The sequence below is a fragment of the Leucoraja erinacea genome, chromosome 2, assembly GCF_028641065.1.
Source record: "Leucoraja erinacea ecotype New England chromosome 2, Leri_hhj_1, whole genome shotgun sequence".
Taxonomy (NCBI): domain Eukaryota; kingdom Metazoa; phylum Chordata; class Chondrichthyes; order Rajiformes; family Rajidae; genus Leucoraja; species Leucoraja erinaceus.
Genome location: NC_073378.1, coordinates 93603930 through 93620537, shown reverse-complemented (window position 1 = coordinate 93620537; position 16608 = coordinate 93603930). Strand labels below are relative to the sequence as shown.

The following is a 16608-nucleotide window of genomic DNA, read 5'->3' as shown; positions in this document are numbered from 1 at the left end:
TGTTTTTCATCAGCTACAGTTCGGCATTTATCCTTCTAAACATATCGTCAAACTTGGAACTCTGTCTCTGCTCGTGAAGAGAGCGCAACACTTCCTCCTCACTGACTATCAGCACAGGGGAGCATCATGGCTGTTTGCTCAGTCTCCTGCGCCACTCTCTCAATGCCCATGACAGTGTAGCCAGACACTGCGCCAATGCCATCTTTAAACTTGCCGATGATCCCACCGTTGTTGGACAAATAGCAGGTAATAATGAGTCGGAGTACAGGAAGGAGATTGCTAATCTGATTGAACCAGAACAACAATCTTGCTCTCAATGTCATCAACACCAAGGAGCTGATAGTTGACTTCAGGTAGGGAAAGCCAATAATCCATGAACCTGTCATGAACCTCAGCGAAGCAAAAAGTTACCTACTTCAAGTTCCTGGGTTTGAGGAGATGCTGCATGTCGATGAATGTTCAATCAAACTTCTACAGGTATAAGGGAGAGAATATTCTGACTGGTTGCATCACAGCCTAGCTCAAAGCTTGAGCGTCCAATATTGGAGACTGTGGAAAATGGTGGAAATTGCCCTGTCCATCACAAGGTATTGACGTCTTCACCATTGAAGGAATCTATACCAAATGCTTCCTCAAAAAGGCACCAAATGTTACCAAAGACCCACACCCATCCTGGCCATGCTCCCATCTCATTGGCGGAAAAAAGGTAGAGAAGCCCGAGAACAATTGCCTCCAGGTTCAAGAATAGTTTCTTCCAATAACCATCAAGAACCATACTGCACAACCGTAACCACAACTACCTCAACAATAATCTACTATGGATCTTGATTTGGTTGCACCATGTACTATTATGTTCTTGTTAACTAATATTACTGATAATTTATTGGATTATTGATTATATTTATTAGTTGCATTGTTGTATCAATGTACCTGTAATGCTGCATCAAGTAAGAATGTAATTGTTCTATTGCAAGTGCATATGATAATGAAATAACTCTAGCAGTTAACCAGTTTTATTTGGTGGCAAGTGAATAAAGTTGACTTTAGGAATACACCTTCAAATAATTTTGTGGATCATTAATAATGTTGAAAAGTGGTACATAATGTAAGAAACATATTTCAATGAAGTATTAGTGAAGTGTTGTTTTGTGCAATTTAAGTTATGTCCAAATGGTGAAACAGCACTCCCCTAATATTTAATTAAAATCCATGCTTTACATTATGCCAGCCTTTCTGTGTTTAAGCCCAACATCCTTCTAATTTAGTTGAGAGAAACAGCCAAATCAAGTCAAGCTGTCCAAAGTGATTCAGATAAACTAAGAATAATGTTCAAAACCTACCTACTGTACATCTACATTACACTTTGATTTGAATTAATTGCAAGTAGATAGTCACTTTAATCATTGTGTTCAAATACACATTGTTTTAGAATGTAACTAGAACATGTTGAATATGCAGTGTGTAAAACAAATGTTTAAAACCTCCTGTAGAGGCTGCTGGTGCTGAAGCAAAAACGTGCTTTAAATAACATCCAACAAACACACTCACCATAGACAGAGCAGTCAGCTCTCTTGAATTATTCAACGTCGCCTACACTCGGCGCCATCTTGACGTCACCCTCTCGCTTCTTGCCACGAACCAGAAATGACTCACTCAGCGCCAGCATGTCACTAACCGGAAATTATGTAATCGGCGCCATCTTGCAACTAAGCGAAAATCACAGAATGAGCACCAATTTTGAAATTAAACACAATCCTGATCTAATAAAATGTTTATTTCCATCCGAAAACTGTTGCAAGCAAGCCCTTTAAAAGCCAAGCCAATTGGACAAAAACACTTTGCAAGCCAACAAAACACATTTGCTGAAAGCCCTTTAAAAAGCCAATCTAATTGGGCAAACACTTTGCAAACAACAAACACATTTGCTGAAAACCACATGTTGGGGACTCACCGTGGAGTAGACGTGCGTTCAGTGTTATTCGCAGCTCAGAGAGCCGTGACCCTCTCGCTTCCCCCGTCTGGCAGAGACTGAGTGAGCCACGACACTTCCGGGTTTTATAGTCCCCCCCCCCCCCTGCCGCCAGCGGGGGCAGCAGAGAGAATGGCGAAATATTTTAAAACATTAATGTCTCTTTCATCGATGGGAAAAATCCTCCGGTCAAGTCCGGCGGAGGGGGGGGGGGGGGCTCTGAGCGAGGTGGCCAAAAATGACGGCCGTAAGTGGCGGAGTTCTCTCGGAAATCACATCGCAGTGATTCAAAAGCGGTCAAGATCTTACTTTTAGTAATATAATAAAGATAGATAGATAGTGCATGATTGCATTATAGTTAGAAGTATTTGTCTTTCTCAGTAGGAGAATCGCCATGCAAGGTGTTAAAATATTTTCAATCAATATTTATCAGTATCATTATTTTGTGTGATGCTGCTGTGTATTTTGCCTTGAAAGCCAGAAATTAAAAATGATATGTTTTTAGTTGTTTGGGAGATCTGTTTGGTTGGCTCTCCCACCTCTTTAACTCTGCTTATACCTTGTGAAAGTAGAGCATCCAAGTAAGTTAGAGGCCAAATGGAAATTAAAGGAATTGAAATGTGAGAGGAACTGAAACTGGGACTATGGCATACTAATAGTCAAGAGAAAGGAAAGTAGTGATTGATTTTATTTTTATGCAGACTTAACATCATTAGTATCTAAGCTACAGATTTTTTTGCTTGTTTTTGGTGGTGTGCAGCCTTAAAATGTGTTCAGAAACATTAGTCATATATTGCTTTTCAAATAACTTGTCAAGTAGAACCCCTCTCATCAATTGTGAAAGTGTGGTAGCTGTTTAGATAGACATTTAGTATCCTTGGTGAAGCATCTATTTCCAATGCGCAGATTGAATTTATTCCAAATACATTATACCTTAAACATTTTGTCAAATAATATTATTTCATTTCTTGTGTAGGAAGTCCTATTAGATGTTGTTCAACAGGTGCTTGAAATACTGAATCAATGGACCTTGCATGGCCTCTTCTTTCCAGAACTGTATTTCCTAAACAACTGGCCTGTGAATTTATTTGTGGTCTGAGTAGTTAGTGTTGGTTAAATACAAGGCACTGACATAATTACAGAAACAAAGTAACTGCTATAATGCAGCCAGCAGGTCAATAAATGTATTATAATAGTAAAAATGTATCCAAAATATGAAAAATTGTATTTCAATTTTAAAACTCTTTTCTGCTTTTATAGATATCTTTTAACGTTGTTTCCTTTGATATAATTGATTTGGACCATTTTAAACTTCGCATGAGTTTCTCTTTTTTCTCTCCCTGCTGGTCCAGCTCTTGTTGGCTTCAAGAGTCAAGGATCAAGAGAATTGAGAGTGTTTAAGTGTCATGTTCACCAGAAACTGGTTAAGCAGATGTCAAGGATTGCCCAAAGTGTCGATAAAATATTGTGCAAAACTATAGATGTTGCAAGTTACATTCAATTGCACCATATTATAGACTAAAGTGGTGTAAATTATGTGGTGTATTGAAGTCTGTTAGCAAGATCTGGGAAACACTGGAAAGAAAATGAATCGACTTGTCAACAGGCTTAAATGGAAACAAGAGATACTGTAACTGAATGACAGAAATAGATTGAATAAGAAGTGGTTTGTGACATACACAAGTTTATCACTTTGGTATTGAGGTCTTGATTTATTAATGTGTCATTCAGGTTATAATAACACTGAAAGAAAGAGCAATTATTTGAACTTTTGCCTCTGTCCTATTCTGATATTTTTTAGACTGGATCATTATGACCGGTTAATAATTCACCCAATTGAGTCAATGGTGATCAAGTGGACTCATCAAATTCGAGATGTACTGAAGAAGGATTCTTCTGAACCTTTGCTTCAAGGAATGAATCCTGGTCCAGAAACAGAATTGGATTTCTGGAAGGCAAGGAAAGCAAACCTCCTTTGTGTTTACGAGCAAGTGAGTGTAATTAAAGCAGATATTCTGCAATAACTTTGTTTGCTTCTCAATTCTGGCCATGGCCTGAAGTTGCAGCACCTAGTTTCATTGCTATGCTGTGTGTTGATAAATAACTGATGGAAATGATTGTTATTTTAACCGCTAGCTTCAGACCCCTGTTATCCGAAAAATGGCCAAGATCCTGGAAATAACAGAAAGCAGCTATTTCCCCACTTTCAAAGCAAGTTTACAAGATGTCGTAGGTGGTGGGTATGACTCTACACATTTTGTTAGTAACAATTATTGTATGGTTCTAAAGCAAATATGATCAGTAATGACTCTGAACAGTGTAAATATTAATTCTAGTTTGTTGATTCTTAGGCTGACCATGCTAATTATTTTATGTTGTTGGATCACGATGTTGCCAAGTTGTTGCAATTGTTTTAGACTTGTGAGGAGGCTTCAGTGAAATATCACCCAACAATGTAAAGGTTGAGTTTGGCAGTTCAAGATAATCTAATATCAAAGGTATGATAGAATTTCATTAAGCTCAGGAAAAACATGTGCACTGTGCAGGGGACCCACACCGGTTTCTGTGTGGGTCCCTTCATTTTCCTCAAATGGGGTTATGTGTAAATAATATCAGAGGTCTCAAACGTTTGTTCTGTCAGACCATAACCATCTGACACAGAGGCCAAAGCTGCACCTAAATGGAGAGCTGACCACAGAACCTTTCCAATTCTGGAAGTCATTTTGCATCTTGGCTAAATCTGTCGTAGCCAAGGCAGATGTCATGGGGGGTGCCATTGCATATCCAGAGAGTCAAATAGAAGTGATATGCATTTGGTGGGAATTGATCAATAGCCAGAATGCAGACACGAGAACTTGATCCCAGTTCCAAGTTGTGTAGGAAAGAACTGCAGACGCTGGTTTAAATCGAAGACACAAAATGCTGGAGTAACTCAGCGGGACAGGCAGCATCTCTGGAGAGAAGGAATGGGTGACGTTTTGGATCTCGACCCGAAACGTCACCCAAGATAAACTTGATCCAAGATAAACTTGAAACCCTCTCTGGAGGTTCCAACAAGCAGTGTAATTATAACTTGACAACACCAACGACATTTTCTATTTTACTGCTCATGGCCCCCAAGAAGCAGTTCAGATCGTGCTTTCCAACATGACCAGCAAGAGATCAGATTGAGAATCATGGGCAGAATGATTACATTTTGTTTCCACAGAGCTATCCATCTATCCATCTTGTTTACTGAAATATGGCAGTGAACTGTCCCCCCCCCCCCCCCCCCCCGCTGACAAGTCGTTGTAAGATGCAGGATGCATGGCATTGACAACAAATCTTTTAATTGCCCAGCAAAATCTGAATTTTCAGAGAATTATAGCTCTTCCAGTTGACGAGTGGAGTGCAAAATATTAAATATGGCTTTCCAGTATTGCTATCTGGTCTTACTTGAGGTGATCCAGATGGCACTCCCATTTTAAAGACTGCCTTAATAAGGGTCTCATAAGAAGTGGCTCGAGACCCTTCTTCAGCCTCTCACTCTAGAGCTGAGCCTAGAATCCAGGTGAGTTGACAGCCACAACCTTCTGGCGGCAGGGGGTGAGGCGAGGATTGGCAGAGTCATTGGTTGTGGCTAGAGTGCAGGTAAGGGTCAGCAGTTGCTGCAGCAGAGCAGGCGTGGCCAGGAAGTGGCTGAGGAAGCTGTGTGCGCCAGCAGTGGTGGCAGAAGGTCTGGCCTGGAAGCTGCTGGGGTGGCAGTGCATGCCGGGGTTAGCATTGGAAGCCCAGCCTAGTGGCGAAAGTCGATAGGTCCACGGAGGCAGTGCTGGCCTGTGGGAATTACTGCGTGGGGCCTCCGTCCGCTATAGCCTAAATCCATTACAAAGAGGTCCGTTACACTGAGGGTTTACTATAACTGCATTAATGTAGTATATCAACCAACATTGAAATTGACCTGCATGTTAAGTGAGTTTCATGTCTACATGTAGGTGCGTAAGGCCACAGCTCTCCCTTCATCTGCCTAGGATAATCTTGGTGTTAAAATGTATCGTTGCCTGGAACTAGTGGAGGAAGGAGGGAGGCTTCTAAAAGATCACTTTAAGAGGCTAGAGCCCTTCTCTCCTTTCTCCTCTGACTTCTTCTACCTAAATAAACTTTCAAAGAGACCAATATCTCCAACAGCACGGCAGCTGTTGCCAGAATTTTGCCAGAGCCCAATGTGCTCTCCTCTGACTGACTGCAATAATTGATGATCTAAGCAGAGCAGGTGCAGTGCTTGTCCCTAGTGTCCAACCCTGATTTTTTTTGTGCAAGGACAATTCTGTTAACAACATACATATTTGAATACATTTCAGAAAGGGAGCCTCATGTGTGTATATATATGATTTTTTGTGTGTTCGTTATGTGAATGGGTCTGCACTATCCAAAAATATTTACAAAGTACAATAACTACAATCATGTAGCAGGCTTCACCTAGGCAGTACACAAATAGTCACCAAGTTTCTGGCGCCAATAAAGGTAAACAATTTCTTAATACAGTCTTATCTTCTCGCAATGGCGAACCAGGCCTGCTGCCACAGGCGGCCACACTTCTGCACAGGAGAAGAAGTAGGCCATTTGGCCCATCGAGTCTACTCTGTCATTCAATCGTGTTTAAGAAAGAACGGCAGATGTTGGAAAAATCAAAGGTAGACAAAAAAGTTGGAGAAACTCAGCGGGTGAGGCAGCATCTATGGAGCGAAAGAATAGGTGATGTTTCAGGTCGAGACCTTTCATCTGAAGAAGGGTCTCGACCCAAAACATCACCTATTCCTTCGCTCCATAGATGCTGCCTCACCCACTGAGTTTCTCCAACTTTTTTCTCTACCTGTCATTCAATCATGGCTGATCTATCCTTCCTTCTCAATCCCATTCCCCTGTTTTTTTCCCCATAACCCTTGATACCCTTATCAATCAAGTATGTCAATCTCTACCTCAAAAATACCCAATGACTTGGCCTCCACAGCAGTCTGTGGCAATGAATCGCTTTCAAATAAAAGCTTTAATTAAAGTTATTGAATGAACATAAAGGATGTCATAGAAAATAATCATTTATTACAAAATACACATTTTAAAACTTTGGTTTTCTCAAAGTACGTCTGTTTTATACTGACTATTTTACTGTTATAATTTCTTAAAGCTCTGATCGAAGTCCAAGACATCGACCTACATCTTCGACCACTGCAACACCATATTGAAATTCTGCAAGAAACTGAATTTTCAAAGATCCCTGTATTAATTCCAGCTCTATTTCATACCATCTGTCTCATCTGGAGCCATTCCAAACACTATTGCTTTCCTGTACGGATCATAGTCCTCCTGCAGGAATTCTGCAACTTATTAATCAAACAGGTAATTTTACATCAGCTTCATGTTAAATTATATACTATGGCATGCCAAGTGATTATGATTCCTGGCTGTTGTCAGTAAAGCACTGTAGAGATTTGTCATTGATTTTCAAATCCAGTTCTCACTGCTTCTTCAAACCAGCGAAATATTTGATCAAGGTACAAATAATTAAATGGTAAAAAGCCAAATAGTTTCCTTCAAAAACAGTTGAGTAATCATGGTTTTATTTACATCAAACACAAAGTGGTGGTGTCTAAACAAATTATTGGATTAAGTTATTGTTATTGCTGTATTCAGTGGCCTTATTGTGTCAGTATACTGATAGATATTAAGATGGGAAAAGTATCTTTATTGCTACATTTTCCAATACAAAATTCATTACCTTTGTAACCTTTAGCAGTTGAATATGAATTTGCATTTAATGCTAGAAATGGAAACTGTAACCAAAATCATGGTTCTTAAAATTTATTTATCTACAAATGATCAGTGTAAATTATGATGATGCAAGAGAAAGTTTCTGGAATCCTGTGCAAAAATCAAGCTGCTGGAGAGACTCGGCAAGTCAGGCATTTATGGAGGGAATTGGGCAGACAACGTTTCAAGTCATGACACCTCTGGAAGACTTGAAGGAAGGACCTGGAATGTCACCTGTTCATTAACTTCACTGATGCTGTTTGACCTGCTGAGTTCCTCCTTCAGTTTGATTTATGTATAAACAATAATACATGGGCAAAGTATTGCAGATGTTGGAAATATGTAACATAAAGTATTGGAAATATTGAACAGGTAAACGGGTAAGATAGCATATTTGGAAAGAGATAGAGAGTTTACATTTCTGGTCAATTATCTGCAATCAAAACCTGGTTAAAGTTATGATCAAGCAATGCATTTGTGGAGTTTTCGACTCGGAAAATGTTTGCATTACTCTTGGGTTCGACATTATTTTTAATGATGAATTAAAAGTATATGTGCCTCTCATCTGGATGACGTTTAAAACAACCTTTTTAACACTTCTAAGCTTATTTAAACATTATACAGAGCCGTATCTAAAAGAATGCTATTTTCCCGTACCAACCTGTATCTGCTGTTTTCTCCCACAATAAATGCCCATAATGACTCCCTTGAAAAAATGAATTGTTTTCCATATCTTGAGCCATCTCACATGGAAGGTGAGACATTGATGGTAAATATCACCATAGTTTTCAATGAAGCAGAACTGAACTCACGGTCTATCAAGCAATAGCATTCCATGCCCTCCTCTATGCTACTGAGACATAATCTAAACACAAACGTCTCAAAGATACCAAAGATGTTCTCTCTGAAAATTCACTGCAATCCGTCAATTCCACTGGCTGGATAAAGGATACAACATCTATTTATTCTCTCAAATTGACATTGGAACTCTCTTGAATTGCTTGCTTCTGCCGAGGCTTAATTTAAAATTGGTACATCGATGAACACAATTCAATGAATTGATTTAATTTTCAAACCTCCAACAAATGTAGGTCTTGTTGTGTTGGTATAATATTACTGCTGGCATGAATCCAACGTCTGTCTGTTTTGTTTTATTCTCGTGGTATGACTATACACATTGAATTATTAGCATTCTCCAGAATTAAAATCATTTCCAATGAGTAGAACCTTTTGTTTCATTTTACATAATGATAGGGGACTTGTAGTCTGGCAGCGTGACCCATGTATTCACTGCATTTGAGTTTAATCTTTGTGTTAATAAATTCCTTAGAAATGTAGTGAAACATTAAATCACAGGTTATTTAGTTATCCTATACTATAGAAATAAGGAACTTCAGATGCTGGTTTACTAAAAAAAGACACAAAAGCGCTGGAATAACTCAGCAGGTCAGACAGCATCACTACACAACATGGATCTGTGACATATTCATATTCTCCAGAGATGCTGCCTGACTTGTCGGGTTATTCCAGCAATTTGTCCTTTTTTAATCCTATATAGCTAGATAGCCACAAACCTTTTATACATACAACAGAAAGATATTTAAGAAATCTACAAATATAGTATTAATTTTCATTTAATTATTTGAAAGGGTTGAGAGATTAAATCAAGTATATTGTATACATTTTAAATACAATCTTCATAATAAGTTCACTCCAAAATGCAATTAACAGAAAACATTTTACCACTAAATGTAAAGATGTGGTGCTACTTCATTATTACATTATGGTGTATCAGTAAATACTATTTTTGAGATAAGTATTCTTGTTTCAAACTAACTTCCATTGTAAATGTGCTTCTTTCTAGGCCATAGTTTTTTTGTCACCAGAGGACCTATTGAAAAATGAGATTGAAGAGTCTTGGGAAAATATTCAAATATGTGTGAAAAATTTTAGGGCTTTTAAAGAATGTTTCTTGAAACACAAAGAAAAGCTGGTAACCTATTACACAAACTTGGATGATTACAGACACTGGGATTTCCCACTATCAATGGTTTTCACACAGTTTGACAGGTTTTATAATCGCCTGTTACAACTTGAGGTAAACATATATATATATATATATATGCAGTAACTGGTTATCAAGAATAAGCTTCGATGATATATCATGAGTTGGGAGTGTGTAATGGTGAATCAATCTCAGACTGGTTTATTATTGTCACATGTTCTGAGATACTGTGAAACCTAGTCAAATCATACTATATATGAGTACAGTCAAGCCATTACACAAGTACAACTGGTATCCAGGACAATATCCTCTTCCTCAATGTCAGCAAGATGAAGGAGCTAGTTATTGACTTCATGGAGCATGGTGGAGTACATGTCCCAACCAGCATCAGTGGAAATGAAGTGGAAATGGTTGGGATTAATACCAAGTTCCTTGGTATTAATATTACCAATGATCTGTCATGGACTAACTAAGAAGGCACACCAACTTCCTGATTTTGGCATGCCACCCAATGATTCTTACTAAGTTGAACAGATGCATACTATCAGGTTGCATTACAGCTTAGTGTGGGAACAGTGTTTCCCAAGATTGGAAGAAATAGCAGAGAGTTGTAAACGTAGCCCAGTCCATTGCACAGGACATACTTCCCACCATTGACTCCATCTACACTCATGTTGTCTTCGTAAAGCAGCCAACATAATCAAAGACTTATTCCACACCGGTCATTCCTCCTTCTCTCTGCTCCTGTCTTGCTGAAGGTGCAGAAGCTTGAATGTGCACATCACCAGACCCAGAAGCAGTTGCTTTCCCTCCGTTATCATGCTCTGACCAGTCCTTCTATTAGTTAGGTGCTGATCGATTTACCTCTACCACATTGTGGACATTGGACTTTGACAATAGAACTGATGCACTACAATACTAAGAACTCTATTTTGCACTCTGTACCTGTACACTTTGCTCTCTCTATTGTACTTGAGTTTGACTTGATTGTATAGTTTTACCATATCTATTTGGAAAGCATGCAAAACAAAGCTTTTCACTGTACCTCAGAAGCTGTGTTAGTACTAATAAAACTTAAACAGCAAAGAGAAAAATACCAGAGTGGATTGTTAAACGTTACATCCAGCTACACAGGTCTTTTTTATTTGTACAACTGCTTTGCATCATTTTCATATTTTATGTTGGCATTGTTTTGATTTATAATTTGTCAGTGTCCTCTTTTAGATTGGGGGTTACCTGTGTATATCTATCGCTCTACTAGCTCATTCCAATGATCACTTAAAAAAAAATGTTCAGAATGTATTCAGAATATTTCGCTTTGTAACCCAACAACATCAAAACTAAAACTATGTCATCTGAAATAAGATCACATGGTGGATAGCAGCAGGCCAGTTTGAATTCTGTGCTTGGCTGTATGGCGTTTGCAAGTTCTCCCTGTGACCATGTGGGTTTTTTCTGGTGCTCTACTTTCCTCCCACACTCAAGAGACATCCAGGTTTGTAGATTCATTGGCTTTTGCAAATTGTCCCGAATGCGTAGAGTACTTGTTAGTGTATGGTTAATCACCGGTCATTGCGGGCTTGGTGGGCCGAAGGGCCTGTTCTAACGCTGTATCTGTAAAGTCTAAAGTAAGACCCCACCATCCAAAGAATCAATTTGGAGAACCTTTACTGCACTTTATCTTTCAAAGGTATATCCATCCTTGGGTAAGAAGAGCTGATGGGTACTTTAAAATGATTTAATAAATCTGGAACTAATAGTAACCATGATGTTTCTCGTTTCCATTAAAAAAAAACATGTCCTTGAAAAAATAAAATCTGTCATCCTGAAATGTTGACAACTTCTTCCCCAACCCCATCCCCACAGATGTCCCTTGACCTGAGTTCCTCCTGCAAATTATCAAAATGCTTCATCCAGATCTATTGCAGCATTGGGCCTTTCATTGAACCACCTCCTATCATTTTACTAACCAACCAGTCACCACACCAACCTCTTCCCTCTCTCATTGGATCACTTTATCCCACTTCCTGTTCCTCAGCCTCCCTGTTTTTGTCTGACATTTCCCAGGAAATACCTGAGGCGATGTCGAACAATGCAAAGTCCCATGAAGAGTGCTTTTCTTGACAGCACATAGCGGTATCTACACCTCTCCCAACTTATGTTTCTGATGTGGTTGATTTTCCAAAACTGCACCAAAAGGATTGTTGTAATAAATATTTTTAAGCAGGTAGATAATAATTTGACAATGAAGTCTGGGCCAATTTTTTTTGTTTAATTTTTGAAAAGTGTGTGTGGCTTTTCTGGTTAATTCATAATTATTTGAATCAATATCAGGGTTATAAGTGTCAACAAGCTCAATCTTCAGGTGAGTGAGAGTATTGCTGTGGGCAGATGTAGCAGTAGAGATGGAAGGATGAATGAATACTTTGTCACATGACAAGTCACAGTGAAATTCTTTGCTTGCATACCCAAGGTATGCAAATAGTCGCCACATAGAGGGCGCTTACAAAGTTACAAAGTATCTCCCCCCTTCCCCCCTCGTTGACCCAGGGGCTGGCCGCGGGCTCCGTCAACCGTGTTTTCACAAATTTTTCACAATATATTTTAGATCATGTCAGTTGTAGCAGCATTCTATCAAGAACAATTTAAGCCAGCGAAATATTCAATCTCACAATATGTAAAGTTTACTTTTGCAAAAAGGTATTTTTTACAATCTGATAAATTATATATATATGTATATGTACATACTCATTGTTAATGAACTTCCATTATCCGTTCAATGTGAAATATTAGTAAAGCTGTCTCTCTTTGTTGCAGGATTTCTTTGTTACTATGCAGGAATTCCAAAAATTAGAGAAGCTGGAGTTTGGTGGTATGAAGGGGAAAATGCTAAGTGGACAAATATCTGAAATGAACCACGATTTCTTGGAATGCTGTAAGGTTTTTAAGGAAAGCACGTATGATCCTTTGGATTACAATTGCATGGTAGTGCCAATTCCTTGTCCTTTTCCTTGGTCAGTGTTGGGTGAAATATAACTATAGACTCAAAAGTTGATGAATTTTCTTTGATATTATGCGGATCTGTCACCTTTGAGTCAAGTCAAGAATGTTTTATTGTCATATGTCCCAGGTAGAACAATTAAATTCTTTCTTCCAGCAGCACAACAGAATATGTAAACATCGTACACTGTAAATGAGAAAACAAAAATCAGTATTTGAGTATATACAGTACAAGTGAGTATACACAGCGCATACGGGCAGATGGGGCTCGTCAGCCTGGGATGGCAGTCCATCTAGGAGAGGAAAAACTTGAAACTTCCACTGCCTTGTGGCCATTTCCAGCCATGGAAAAGGCTCCAGGAGTAAACCTCAGGAAAATCCGGAGTTGGAGCCCTAAGGCAGTTCGTCGTTATCTCCAACCTCGCTCTGGCAGCTCCTGCGACGGCGCTGGTGCCAAACTGTAACGGCCCTGCTGTTCCTTTGGATTGATCAGCGACGTGGAGAAGGGGGACGTGCTGCATGGGCAACAGCCTGTCCTCCATATGACATCGCCCAGGCTTGCATCTGACCAGGATGCATCACCCATGGTCAATCATGGGGCCTACGACTACAGTGCATTCAGAAAGTATTCAGACCCCTTCACTTTATCCACATTTTGTTATTTTACTGCCTTATTCTAAAATGGATTAAATTAATGTTTTTTAATATCAATCCACACACAATACCCCACAATAAAAAAGCGAAAACGGGTGTTTAGAAATTTTTGCAAAGGAATTAAAAATAAATAACTGAAATATCCCATTTACATAGGTATTCTGACCATTTACTCAGTACTTTGTTGAGGCACCTTTGGCAGCGATTACAACTTCAAGTCTTCTTGGGTATGACCCTGCAAGCTTGGCACGCCTGTACTTGGGCAATTTCTCCCATTCTTCTCTGCAGATCCTCTCAAGCTCTGTCAGGTTGGATGGGGAGCATCGATGCACAACTATTGTCAGGTCTCTCCAGAAATGTTTAATCGGGTTCAAGTCTGGGCTCTGGCTGGACCACTCAAAAACATTCACAGACTTGTCACGAAGTTACCCCTGCATTGTCTTGGCTCTGTGCTTAGGGTTATTGTCCTGTTGGAAGGTGAACCTCCACACCAATCCGAGGTCCAAGACGCTCTGGAGCAGGTTTTCATCAAGGATCTCTCTGTAATTTGCTCCGTTCATCTTTCCCTCGATCCTGATTAGTTTCCCAGTTTCTGCCACTGAAAAACATCCTCACAGCATGATACTGCCACCACCTTAGGTATGGTATTGGCCAGGTGATGAGTGGTGCCTGGTTTCCTCCAGACGTGACGCTTGGCATTCAGACCAAATAGTTCAATCTTGGTTTCACCAGACCAGAGAATCGTGTTTCTCATGCCTTTTGGCAAACTCCAAGCAGGCTGGCATGTGCCTTTTACTGAGGAGTGGCTTCTGTCTGGCCACTCTACCATAAAGGTCTGATTGGTAAAGTTTTGCAGATGATAGTTGTCCTTCTGGAAGGTTCTTCCCTCTCTGCAGAGGAACTCTGGAGCTCTGTCAGAGTGACCATCGGGTTCTTGGTCACCTCCCTGACCAAGGCCCTTCTCCCCCGATTGCTCAGTTTGGCCAGGCGGCCAGCTCTATGAGGGGTCCTGGCGGTTCCAAAGTTCTTCCATTTAAGAATGACGGAGGCCACTGTGCTCTTCGGGACCTGTAATGCTGCAGAAATTGTTTTATACCCTTCCCCAGATCTGTGTCTCAACACAATCCTGTCTCGGATGTCTACGGACAATTCCTTCATCTTCATGGCTTGGTTTTTGCTGTGGGATTTTATATGGACAAGTGTGTGCCTTTCCAAATCATGTCCAATCAATTTAATTTACCACTGGTGGACTCCAATCATGTTGTAGAAGCATCTCAAGGATAAACAATGGAAATAGGATGAACCTAAGCTCAATTTTGAGTGTCATAGCAAAGGGTCTGAATACTTGTTTAAATGTGATATTTCAGTTATTTATTTTTAATTACTTTGCAAACATTTCTAAAAACCTGTTTCCACTTCATTCTGGGGTATTGTGTGTTAATTGATGATAAAAAGAATTTAATCCATTTTAAAATAAGGCTGTAACGTAACAAAATGTGAAAAAAGTGAAGGGGCCTGAATACTTTCTGAATGCACTTTATAGGGAAAGATAAGTTAATTCCTCAGCAAAATCATCATGTTTTTATGAAGAGGATGCCCAGGAGTATCCTTATTGAAATCTTGTAGATCTTCTGCTTCAGCCTTAACATTTGTTCCACATCCCAAAGGGAAATAAACTGATCTCTCTGGGAGATTTCAATAACAGCATGGGGCGAGTTGCAGCCTTCTGGCAGGGAGTAATTGGCATGCAAGAAATAGGAAAGGCCAACTACAACAGATTATTTCTCCTGCCAAAATGTTTGGTATGTAGTCTTACCATAATTTTAAGGGAGGGATATAAAGCTCTCTGCATTGCCTTCACCAGGGAAACATGGTGACACAGCGGTAGATTTGCTGCCTTACAGCACCAGAGACACGGGTTTGATCCTGACTACAGGTGCTTGTCTGTACGGAGTTTGTACGTTCTCCACGTGACCTGCATGGATTTTCTCTGGGAGCTCGGTTTTCACCGACACTCCAAAGACGTACAGGTTTGTAGGTTAATTGGCTTGGTATCATTGTAATTTGTCCCTTGTATGTGTAGGATAGTATTAATATGTGGAGATTGCTGTGTGGCACGAACTCGATGGGCCAAAGGGCCTGTTTACGTGATGTATCTCTAAACAAAACTAAACCTTTATGATAGATAACAGTGACTGCTGAATTTACCGCCACCTAATCCATAATGTTATCTTTCTTAAACTGGCTTCAAATCATCACCATCTGTACAAGAGTTGTGATGTGAAGTCATTAATGAAGCTTTCAAGGTTTCCACAATCATGGCATTTTTTTTAAATATTCCTAGCCTAGCCTACAGAGTGTTCACAGGTGAAGGGCCATGCTGACATCAACCATAGCTAGCAACTGGGAAGATTCTCTTGGCTTCTCCAGCCAGAGGAGTCAGGATTCTCTTAGTGAGAATGACCAGATTACCAAAGAGCCAATTGACTGCAAGTATGGGACCTTCCTAGGTTGAAAGCTCCACTATTCCACGGTGACAGAAAAGTAACAACTTGCACTCTTTTGTTGAACCTTTTTGTCGGTGACAGAATGGCACAGTGGTAAAGTCACTGCCTTACAGCGTCAGAAACCCGGGTTCGATCCTGACCATAGATGCTGTCTGTACGGAGTTTGTGCGTTCTCCCTGTGACTGCATGGGTTTTCTCCAGGTGCTCCGGTTTCCAGCCACATTCCAAACATATGCAGGTTAATTGGCTTCAGTAAATTGTCCTTAGTGTGTAGGATAAAACTAGTGTACAGGTGATCATTGGTCGACAAGGACTCTGTGGGTCAAACGGCCTGTTTCCGTGCTGTATCTCTAAACTACAAATTTCCTTCAGATATCTTCAGTCAGCACCAGCTTTATGTTATTCTTACTTCATTAATTTTCTCATCAAAATCTAGTCTCGATACTTCAACAAAATAGGAAAAAAACAATATCATAACAATTAATCTGTCAATAATAAGAATTTACTAGTTTGTATAACAGCGGGGCAGGCAGCATCTCTGGAAAACATGGATAGGTTGCCCTGTTGGGTTGGGACCCTTCTTCAGGTTGATTGTGGTGGGGGTGAAGGGGATGAAAGCTGGAAGAGGTGATGGACAGGACAGTCTGGCAAATGAATGTGGATAAAGGTGAAGGGTATTTTTTGAC

The 16608-nt window shown here is 39.9% G+C and overlaps 1 protein-coding gene across 1 annotated transcript in view; it reads left to right on the top strand.

Annotated features, from left to right (window-relative positions):
* The window catches only part of LOC129712715 (dynein axonemal heavy chain 11-like), a 286248-nt gene that overhangs the window by 21386 nt on the left and 248254 nt on the right, over positions 1-16608 (top strand). The window contains exons 4-8 of the mRNA XM_055661378.1: positions 3771-3960; positions 4106-4205; positions 7134-7345; positions 9621-9854; positions 12579-12746. Coding sequence (XP_055517353.1) covers positions 3771-3960; positions 4106-4205; positions 7134-7345; positions 9621-9854; positions 12579-12746 — 904 coding nt within the window. The remainder of the gene's footprint in view (positions 1-3770; positions 3961-4105; positions 4206-7133; positions 7346-9620; positions 9855-12578; positions 12747-16608) is intronic.